At 37.0% G+C, this 11,520-nt stretch overlaps 1 protein-coding gene across 1 annotated transcript; it reads left to right on the top strand.

Moving 5' to 3' along the window:
• Positions 1 to 7,057: 7,057 nt before the first annotated feature.
• Positions 7,058 to 8,602, top strand: Ankrd34b (ankyrin repeat domain 34B). The gene has a single exon (XM_026382627.2). The coding sequence runs from the start codon at positions 7,058 to 7,060 to the stop codon at positions 8,600 to 8,602; it is 1,545 nt and encodes a 514-aa protein (XP_026238412.2).
• The last annotated feature ends 2,918 nt before the right edge of the window (positions 8,603 to 11,520 follow it).

The following is an 11,520-nucleotide window of genomic DNA, read 5'->3' as shown; positions in this document are numbered from 1 at the left end:
GCTCTTTTCAAATGTTTTGCTTTAGAATAGATCTTTTGAGTTGGAACCCAAGCTACTAGTGGATTCTAAATTCCTATGTTCCTGAGTTGCAGGTATGTTCATCTCTGGAATAGTTCTTACAGAATGTGACAATGAGGATGTAAAATCAAAATGTTTACTTTTGTTGTGTTTACATATATATATTTATTGAGTAGTTGTTCTTTGTTTGCATCACGAATGATACCAAAGTGGAGAGGAACAAGTTTATTCTTCAGAATGCTTCCTTTCAGGAGCTTAGTCATGGCAACTGCAATGGAAAGTTTGTGCAAAAATACTATTGATAACACCATGAATTATGTTGCAAAAAGAAGACCGCGTATGACTCTGTAAATTTTGCATGTATGCTATGCTTTTTTCTATATGCATGTTTTATTTTACAATAAATAGATAAGAGTGGCATTATATAGAAGAGTATATGAAATAGGTACCGTTTGAATAATAATAATAAAATGACACCCCTATACATAGCACCAAGATTCAGAAATAGAACATGATAATTTTCTCTTAACTTTTATGTTTATCATTCCTTTTTGCTTTCATTTTTATTTCCTACTTATAAATGATCTGTAAGTAAAATAATTGTATCTTTAAAAAAAACTGGGCAACAAGCACACAATTATACACATCAGGAAAGAGCAATATTTGCCAATATATGATGGCAGCTCTTAGAAGATAAATTGGACAGTCTCTGCATCTTGGTCTGGCTCAGCGTCCATGTGTGCTTACAAGAGCTCCTGTAGGCAAGGTCAAGAGTGAGTGGGTCCTGGGAAGCGTGGGGCTCACCATTACAGAGCTGCTGGCAGTGCACAGTGAGACCAGTACTGGTATCTAAAGGGAATGAATGGGCTGTTCAGTCTCTCTCCTCTGAAGCCCACCAGAGATGAAATGAGCACCATGATTGCCACAGAAGACAAGTATAGAAGAGAGAGGAGCGACGTGGTTGGGACACAGCAAGCAAACACAAGAACTGAGAGCAGGCTCCCCCTGGGATGTTGTCCTCTGCTAACAGATGGAGAAATGGCCAAGTGATCTTAGAGAGGGTATCTTTGGTACTCATTATCCCAACATTTCCCTTCAGCATTTTCCTGGGGGGTGGGTGCCTTTCCTCCCTGAAGATGTCTAGCCCTTGGTGTCTCATGCTCTCCTTTTTCCTTGTTTCACTATTTCATCTTTGTCAATTACATCCTCCAGTAAATATTTGAGTTTGTCCTAGTTCTTGTCCAATGGCTTAGCTAAATATAGAATTTGAAACAGGTTCATCTTCCTTCAGAATTTTAAAGCTATTCCTCCAATGTTTTTCATCATTATTATTGATAGATCTGAAACTATAGTAATTCTGGATCCTTAAGTATGAAACTTATCACCACATTCCCTGAACCCTACCTCTAAACCTGTGGAATCTTCTCTGTTTTAGAAATTTACAACCAGGTGTTATAAGTATGGTTGGCTTTCATTTATTGTGGGATGCTCTAATTGGGCCCTTTCAATTTGGTTATTCATGTTCCTTGGACCTAGAAATTCTTCTTGATCTCATTGATTTCTCCCCTGTGCTCCTACCTCTGCCCTCCAGTATTTTTTCCTTTATGCAACTTCCATTATTTGAATGTTGAAGTTCCTGGTCTGGTCCTCTAATTGTCTTCCCCACTCTATTCATTTTGTTTGACTACTTTAAAGATTTTTTTTCTTTTTGACTTTTTATCTTAAATTTACACAGAGCTTTCATGCAATCAACTATCAATAATTTTAAAAAATTTCCAATTAAAAAAAATTTTAATTAACATTAAAAATTTTTTTTCTAATCAGTTATATATGACAGCAGAATGCATTTCATTTCATTGTGCACAAATGGAGCACAACTTTTCATTTCTCTGGTTGTATATGATGTAGAGTTGCACCATTTGTGCAGTCATACATGTACCTAGGGTAATGATGTCCTTTTCATTCTACCATTTTTCCTACCCCCATGCCCCCTCCCTCCATTATGGATCAGAATCCACTTATCAGAGAGAAAATTTAGCCTTTGATTTTTGGTGATTGGCTTACTTAGCATGATGTTCTCCAACTCCATCCATTTACCTGAAAATGCCATAATTTTATTCTCTTTTAATGCCAAGTAATATCCCATTGTGTATATATACCACAGTTTCTTTATCCATTCATCTATTGAAGGGCATCTAAGTTGCTTCCACAATTTAGCCATTGTGAATTGTGCTGCTATAAACACCGAAGTGGCCGTGTTACTATAGTACACTGTTTTTAAGTCTTTAGGGTGTAGACTGAGGAGAGGGATAGCTGGGTCAAATGGTGGTTCCATTCCAAGTTTTCTAAGGAATCTCCGTACAGCTTTCCAGATTGGTTGCTACCAGCAATGAATGAATGTGCCTTTTCCCCCATATCCTTGTCAACACTTATTGTTGCTTGTATTCTTGAAAACTGCCATTCTAACTGCCATGAAATTAAATCTTAGAGTAGTTTTGATTTGCATTTCTCTAATTGCTAGAGATGATGAACATTTTTTCATATATTTGTTGATTGATTGTATTTCTTCTTCAGAGAAGTGTCTGTTCAGCTCCTTAGTGCATTTATTGATTGGGTTGTCTGTATTTTTTGGTATTTTTTTGAGTTCTTTATAAATCCTGGAGATCAGTGCTCTCTATCTGATGTATGTGTGGTAAAAATTTGCTCTCTCATTCTGTAGGCTCTCTCTTCACCTCATTGATTGTTTCTTTTGCTGAGAAGCTTTTTAGTTTGAATCCATCCCATTTATTGATTCTTGATTTTATTTCTTGCGCTTTAGGAATCTGATTAAGGAAGTCAGGACCTAATTGACTTGATGAAGATTTGAGCCTACTTTTTCCTCTGTTAGGTGCAGGATCTCTGGTCTAATTCCTAGGTCCTTGATCCACTTTGAGTTTTGTGCGTGGTGAGAGATAGGGGTTTAATTTCATTTTGCTGCGTTCAGACTTCCAGCTTTCCCAGCACCATTTATTGAATAAGCTATCTTTTCTCCAATGTATATTTTCGGTGCCTTTGTCTAGTAAGAGATACTTTAGAGATCTTATCAGCCTTCTCATCCAGCTTTTCTGTTGAATTTCCCAGATCTGTATCATGTTTTTGCCTTTTGAGAACTTTTTTTATGGAATCTCAATATTCTTTTTTTCATATGATTTTATTCTTATAATGCAGTTACAATATCTTGTTCATGTGAGGATAATGAGTTTTAAAATTTTCATTTTCCTAACATCTGTTTCCTCCAAGTTGCTTATTTCTTTTACTCTGATGTCTGTCTTCAATGTAGGAGGCACTTTGGTTTGTTTTCGAGCACACAGGTGAGGCTTGTCACGTGTAAGCTTCACTGTGGGATTATCTGGTGGCATGTAGGGGAACCTGCCTAGATGTTTTCTCTTAGCAGATCCAGCTCTTGAGAGGAGAGTATAGCAGGGGTAAGGGATGGCTTCCAGCCTTCTTGGAACTGAGCTGGGGAGTCTCCCAGGCAGTGGTCAAAAAGTGAAACACTTATTCCCAGTTTTCTGTTGTTGTTCTCAAATATGCCTAGTGTCTCCAACCCAGAAACCTGTTTCACCATTTCAGCACACCTCTGTGTAAGGAAAGAACCAAATGAAGGAAAGAGAGGGGAGAGGTGTCCCAATAGTAACAGGTTTATTAGGGACAAACCTACGGAGGGGATCCAGTGGAGACTGAGACCTGTCTTCCAACTTCTGCTTATAGCCTGGGGTCATTATAGGGACTTGAGAGAGTGGGAGAAATTTTGCATTTAGGCTGTTGCTAGGGGGTTGTCAGGAAAGGATGCTTGGGGTCTCACCTCCATTGTTGAAGTGGTCATTTTTTCAGGCCGAACCAAGATGAGAGTATTGTCTGGGGGTTTAGTCGGAGTAACTGGGAGGTGACTCTTGTTCGAAGATGAAGGATATGTTTCAAAATGGCAATACCTGTGTCAAGTTCTCCCTAACATTCTGGACATCCAGAATGAGAGAGCGGCACCGGTTACTGCGAGTGACTTGGAGTTGTGGGAACCACCTAAGGCAGTGCTTCCTGTGCACACAAATCACATGGGATCTAGTGAAGAGGTAGGTGCTGATGCAGTAGCTCTGGCCTTGAGTCTGAGATCTGCTGTCTAGTAAGCTTTTTGCTGCTGGTCTCAGGTGAGATCACACTTGCAGCAGCAAGGACCCAAGACTTCTCTAACAGCTTTTCACCTGGCCCTCCTTACTTTCCATGAATTCTTCATCACTATCGTCACCCCAGTTCTAAAGCTTCTGGCTACTGCCTTCAGGATTCTTCGGTGTGTGGAGTTGGTTCTCATCGTTGCTGACTCAAGGCCCAGCTTTCTCAGGTTGATAGAGTCAGTTGCTACTGGCTTACCAGCTTACTAGCTTCCAAAATGTCACTGTCCCCTTCTTTCATTTTCCCTCTATCTTTTGGGGGTGGGGGACGTAATTCTTTCATTTTGTGGTGTGGTGGGGGTTGGTCAGGAAGAAGCAAAATTGTGTGTGTTCTGCCATATTAACCCTAACTCTAACCATCTGCTAAAGTATTTCCCTCAATTGGTTATATCTGTGTAAACAGAGTTTGTTTTGTAATTCGTAACTACTGTGGTATGCCTCTGGGTCTTTGCATACAGTGTTCTCTAATTCTCTCTTTCTCTTTTTTCTGCCTGCCAAATTCTTTGTTTTTTTTTAATTTTTATTTTCTTTGCAGTGTTGGGGATTGCTAGGCAAGCACTCTACTACCTGGCTGCACCCACAGCCCTATCTGACACAGTCTTCAAGACCCAGATCCAGGGCTGGCTTCTGTGAAGCCCCCTTTGTTTCAGAGTTGTTAAAGCTGTTGTGTTGTCATGATTCTTCCCGTAGCCAGCTGATTATACAATAATCCAGCTATGCAGTATTTTCCAAAGATTGTGAACTCCTCAGGGTAGGCTTGTGTCTTTGCATCTCAGTACCCAGTACATTTAAGAGCTTATGGATACCTAACAATTGAATTAATTTCTGTGCATGTCTATATTTTTCTTTTTTTAAATTTTCTGTTCTCTTTGTCTTTTCTTTCTGTTAAGAGGTTATTATATCACATGTTCAAGGCCAACCTGGGCAACTGAGCAAGACTCTATCTCAAAACAAAATAAAAAGTTTGTGGATGTAGGTCAGTAATGAGGCACTTGCCAACATGTGCAAGGGTCTCAGTTCAATCCTTCAATCCCCAGTCCTGGGCGGGGAGAAAAGTCAATGATTAGCATAAATATAAGTTCTCAATTTCTAAAAACTACCTTATTAAATTAGATTTAAATATTACATAGACATCCATTTTACATCTAAATATCAATAAAAGACAAAATTTCCCTTAGCCTTAATGAAGGCATAATTATTACCCCTGACTAAAGTGATCTATTGAAGGAGTTTGAATTTAAAATATTTAAATAAATTAAATGTAAATCTTTTTCAGTTTCAATGTTTGTTTTTTTTTTTAAGTCTACCAAGCTTCCAGGGCTCCTTTCAAATTTCTTGCCTATAAGACCTTTTTAGAGCAAATGAACTACCGTTAAAATTTAACCCAAACTTTGGATTGTGCAGAGGGGAGTGAGGGGAGGGGCAGGGGAATGGGGATGGGAAAGATGGTGGAATGAGTGGACATTATTACCCTATATACATGTAATGATTACACTTCTGGTCTGATTCTGCATCATGTTCAGCCACAGGAAGGAGAAGTTGTGCTCCATTTGTGTACAATGTGTCAAAATGCCTTCTACTGTCATGAATAACTAACTAGAACAAAAAAAAATGTAACCCAGAAATTGTTAATAACACCATAGTCTAGTCAGCATGTAATTTAAATAATGGAATTAATAAAAATGTACAATCACGTTCACCATTGCTAGCTTAGTGTGAATTTCAGACATCATGTCAGCTCTCTTAAAGTTTTGTAGACCAAATAATTTTTCATCACCTAACAAAACATAAAATGCCTTTCAAATTGAAAATCTAGTATCATTTGCATTATTTAAGAGCATGTTTAAGTAATATAATATTAGAGCTTTTACATTAAGCTACTACAAACATGCTATATTTTAGTTGATTCAATTGCAATTATACAGAACGTTGGCATTTTTACTTAAATTTACTTTTTACTATTATTCATTTAAAAATATTTTTCACTGCCAGGCGCTGTGGCACATGCTTGTAATTCTAGTCCCTCATGAGGCAAAGGCAGAAGGATTGTGAGTTCAAAGCCAGACTTAGCAACAGTGAGATCCTGTCTCTAAATAAAACACAAAATAAGGACTGGGGTTGTGGCTCAGTGGTAGAGTGCTTTCCTAGTATGCACGAGGCACTGGGTTCGATTCTCAGCACCACATAAATGTAAAATAAAGATATTGTGTCCACCTAAAACTTCAGAATAAATATTTTTAAAAATAAATAAATAAAAAATAAAATACAAAATAGGGCTGAGATGTATGTGGCTCAGTGGTTGAGTGCCCCTGAGATTAATCCTCAGTACCAAAAAATTTTATATATATATATATATATTTTTTTTTTTTTCTTCCACAGGCCTGGGCTGTAGCTTAGTGGTAGAGCGCTTGTCTAGCATGTGTGAGACTCTGGGTTCAATCCTCAGCATCACAGAAATAAAGCTATTGTGTCCATTTACAACTAAAAATAATTTTAAAAATATGTTTTAACAGGTAAAAAAAATAAGTGGATTATTATTTAAAAATGAGCTTCAGGGAATAACATGTTGGCATTCCATCATAAATATTCAAGGGTGATTTCAAAAATACATTTTAGTTTGTAATTCCCTAAAGGTCATTTCTTTTCTAAAATTTACTTTGCAATTCATGATTTTTCTCTGCATTTGTTAATAGCATAATCCAATGTATGTCCCCTTTATACCTGTTTCAGAAATTGTGAGTGACAAAATGAATGTAAATTGGGACGTTGATTCCCGCTAATCTTTTGGTCTTCATCTTCTTTGATAACCAGCTATTGATTTCTGACTTTTGAAGATGGATGAAGGTACAGAAATTTCAAGTGATGGAAATTCCTTGATCAAAGCAGTCCATCAGAGCCGACTTCGCCTCACAAGACTTTTGCTAGAAGGTGGTGCCTACATCAATGAGAGCAATGACCGCGGGGAAACGCCTTTAATGATTGCTTGTAAGACCAAACATGTGGATCACCAGAGTGTCAGTAAAGCCAAAATGGTGAAGTACCTGTTAGAAAACAGTGCCGATCCCAATATACAGGACAAATCTGGGAAAACTGCCTTGATGCACGCTTGCTTAGAAAAAGCTGGTCCAGAAGTTGTTTCTTTGCTCCTAAAGAGCGGAGCTGACCTCAGCTTGCAAGACCATTCTGGTTACTCAGCTCTTGTTTATGCAATAAATGCAGAAGACAGGGAGACCCTGAAAGTTCTCCTTAGTGCTTGCAAGGCAAAGGGGAAAGAGGTCATCATTATAACCACTGCAAAATCACCCTCTGGGAGGCACACTACCAAACAGTACCTAAACATGCCTCCTGCAGACATCGATGGGTGTCATTCCCCAGCCACCTGCACCACTCCTTCTGAGATAGACATCAAAACAGCCTCATCGCAACTTTCACATTTTTCTGAAAGTGAACTGACGCTTTTTGGCTTTAAAGACCGGGAGGCCTGTGGAAGCAGTGAGGATACCCGGGAACCAGGCTCCCCTGTGAGGAAGCCTGCAGTGTCCCCTAATGGGCCCAAGCTATCCCAGGGTCCAGCCTGGATCAAAAGTACCCCGTTATTAAAGCACCAGAACAGAGTGGCCTCCTTGCAAGAGGAGCTCCTGGATATTACACCAGAGGAAGAATTCTCCTCCAAAACCAATGGGCTGGCACTTTCTAAGCGATTCATCACAAGGCACCAAAGCATTGATGTAAAAGATACTGCGCATTTGCTCAGAACCTTTGATCAGGCTGGTTCGAGGAAGATGTCATATGATGAAATAAATTATCAGTCTCTGTTTCCAGATGGAAATCAGCCATGCGCTGAAATTCCTGTTGACCAGGACCCAGACCCTAACCAGACGATATTTACCTCCACCTTGAGAAGCATAGTTCAAAAAAGAAACTCAGGGGCGAATCACTACAGCTCTGATTCCCAGCTTTCCGAAGGCCTTATTCCACCAACTTTAGAAGATGGCAAAGCATTTACAGGAAAAAAGAAGATCCTCTCGCCATCTCCTTCACTGTTGTCAGGCTCCAAAGAATTGTCAGAGACTATCCCCCCAGGGCCCCTGAGCAGGAGAAATCATGCAGTTTTAGAAAGGCGGGGTTCTGGAGCTTTCCCTTTAGATCACAATATTATGCAGACCAGGCCTGGGTTTCTGCCACCCTTAAATGTAAATCCTCACCCTCCCATCTCAGATATCAATGTCAACAATAGGATTTGCAGCCTTCTTTCTTGTGGTCAAAAAGTGCTTATGCCAACAGTTCCTATTTTCCCTAAAGAATTAAAAAGTAAAAAAATGTTGTTAAGGAGACAGTCTTTGCAAACAGAACAAATTAAGCAATTGGTAAATTTTTAAGAGAAGGCTACAAAACACATTGTCTTCAGATGTCTGTGTCAGAGAAATACACACCTAGAAAAGAAAGCTTAAATGTCCATCCTTTTATGTCTTGTAATTGGTTAGCCCATTGTGGTTAGGTAGACTAAAATATTGTGTTTTGAATTAAGCACTGTGAGCATATGCATATTGTATAGCTTCTGCTAAGGGAATTCTCTCAAACAAAATGAAAGCTATTTTTCTCAAAGCTTCCAATATTTATCAGCCTTCATGTGGTCCAGGTTTTCCATTTAAACAAAAATGAGCAAAGAAAGGTCACAATATTTTGAAGATTTTAAAAAATTTTTTCAGAAATGTTTCTATTAGGAAACAATGTTTTCAAGTCATAATTATTTACCATTTCATGTCAACAAATAAGGTGGTGATTTTCCACAATGCAAAAATCATAAAAGAAAATGACAGCTCTAAAATGTTCTAACTTCAATCAACTCAAGCTACAAAGAAAGAAAAATCAAATTCTGAAAAAAAAAATGCTGACTGCAGGTAGGTTAAGAGTTAATTTAAAAATTTAAAAGGTCAAAACACTATAGTTAAAATAGACCACCCGTATTCCTGGTGTCAGCTAAATCAGTATCAATCTGGCAGGGTCAGGGATTTTACAAGCTACTAATAACCTATGCCAAGTTTTTTGTGTGCTTTTTATTTTGCTTTGGTTGTTTTTAAACAACCTTATATACAACTGCTGTCTTATGGTATTATTCTTGTACCACATCTTTTAATTCCTGTTATTTTTGGAAGTAGCATCTACAGGTTTCCAATAACAAGATAATACAGAATTCAAAAAGCATTCTTCCTAAATTACATCAAAATATACTTGTCTTCCAAAAAGAAAAAAAAAACAAGAAAAAAAAGGTTGACATTTATCACAAACAGAAAATAATGCTTGCTTCATTTTAAAAAAGAAAGGACAATTATTAGATTAGGTAAACTTAAAATTAAGAAAGCCAGTAGAAACTTAATGACAAAATGTGTTAAATATTTGGTCAATATTAAGCAATATCTTTTAATTTCAATATGCAGTTATTAGACATTCATATAATAAAGATACATAAGGATAACCTCAGTGTGACATTCTAATCACGTAGTATTTTAGGACCTGTGCATAACTTCTAAAAAGATAAATGCTATTATAAAATATTTAAAAATGATTACATTATCTACATAACTTTAAAGTATGGTGTTTATACAAAGATTACTTACTTCTTTCTAGCAATTCTAAAACAGAATAAACCAAACTATACAAAACCTGAGTGTACTAACCAGAATATTGTCATATACAATATTATTTCTTTGCATTCTGTAGTGGGGGAGATCTTAACAATAGGCATGATGCTCTTCTTGGTAATTTGACAAAAGCAAGTTGTAATGTATATAGTGATTATTTATGTCTCGTGGCTTTTATTTTAAAAAGTAATGGGAGGTTTTTCATTTGATGTTTTGAAAAAATTAATATTCATCACATTAGAAATATTTTTTTATTCAGAATTTAAAATTGCACCAGAGGTTCTTAAGTAGGTAAATGTTTTTTGTGAGTTAATGTCAAGAAAAATGCTTGTGTTCAAGTTGTAAGGATACAGTTTAAATGAATATGTAAATAGATTAGTTCATAAACAAAATGGTATCAATAAAAATTTAAAATATCATTTTGATTATTGCTGATGTTTATTTATTTCTTAAATACTAATAATAAATATTTCTACAAATTTCAATGGAAACAGCCACATATGTTACTTTGAAGAAATACAAAATCAAGAAAAACCTGATATTCTCATTCCAACATGACAAAATTTTTATGGGATTAAAAATTTGGGGCCATATTTGGAAGAATTTTTCACCTGCTAGCCATCTTCAGAACATTGTAGGTGCTGAGATTTTTGGAGTCCAATTGTAAAGTGATCCCATGGGACTTTTCACTCCATTAAGTGGAATATATACTGTGGGTACTAATGTGCAGATATTTGCAGTGTGTACGTGTGTGTGTGTGTGTGTGTGTGTGTGTGTATGTGTGTGTGTAAGATCTATTTTAAATTATATTTTTAACTTTATGTTAGTATGATTTCATGTGAAATTCTGATGGTACTTCATTAACTAGTTTTACAGGTACCATTTTCAGTCCCTTGGGACTGGTACTTCCAAGAATGTAGCTGACACTAATGGTAAGAATTGTTCAGTAGAGGATATCGGGCAGTCTCAGTTACTGAGACAAGTGTTGACAATGTGCATCCAATTTGATTCCCATATGGCTTACTTGAGAGAGAGAGAATGAACTAGTGAGGGTGATGAGAAGTATATTCCTAAGATTTTTAAAATTTTTTTATTTCCTGATGCTTTGACATCCTAGGGTCTTGTTGATACTCTTACCTGAATAATAATAAAACTTATTTTTTTAATGGGTCTTGCTGTGTGTTACCCAGGCTGACTTCAAACTCCTGGGCTCAAGCAATACTCCTATCTCAGCCTCCCAAATAGCTGGAACTATAGGCACATCGCTGTGCCCAACTCAAAACCTACGTTATTAAAACAAGAAGGGTCTAGCCCAATGAGAAGTCATAATTCTTAATAGATTAACATTTGAGTTTATATAGCCTTCTTTGGTGCCAGAACTCCTTATATTGTATACCTTCTTTGAATGTCTATAGTATCTTCCTTTCTTTCTTTCTTTCTTTTTTTTTTTTTTAGTTGTAGATGGATACAATATCTTTATTTATTTATTTCAATGTGGTGCTAAGGATTGAACCCAGTGCCTCACATGTGCTGAGCAAACACTCACTGGAGCTACAACCCCAGCCCATTTCTACAGTTTGTCTGTTTGTTTTGTTGTTTTTTGCAGTACTAGAAATAGAACCCAAAGGTGTTCTACCACTCAGCTATATTCTCAA

The sequence above is a fragment of the Urocitellus parryii genome, chromosome 1 (assembly GCF_045843805.1).
Source record: "Urocitellus parryii isolate mUroPar1 chromosome 1, mUroPar1.hap1, whole genome shotgun sequence".
In the NCBI taxonomy this organism is placed as follows: domain Eukaryota; kingdom Metazoa; phylum Chordata; class Mammalia; order Rodentia; family Sciuridae; genus Urocitellus; species Urocitellus parryii.
The sequence above is the reverse complement of the archived record's forward strand: the minus strand, read 5'-3'. Positions and strand labels throughout refer to the sequence as shown.

Excerpts from the sequence above, each read along its gene's own strand:
- Ankrd34b (XM_026382627.2), top strand. The coding sequence starts at position 7,058 with ATGGATGAAGGTACAGAAATTTCAAGTGATGGAAATTCCTTGATCAAA.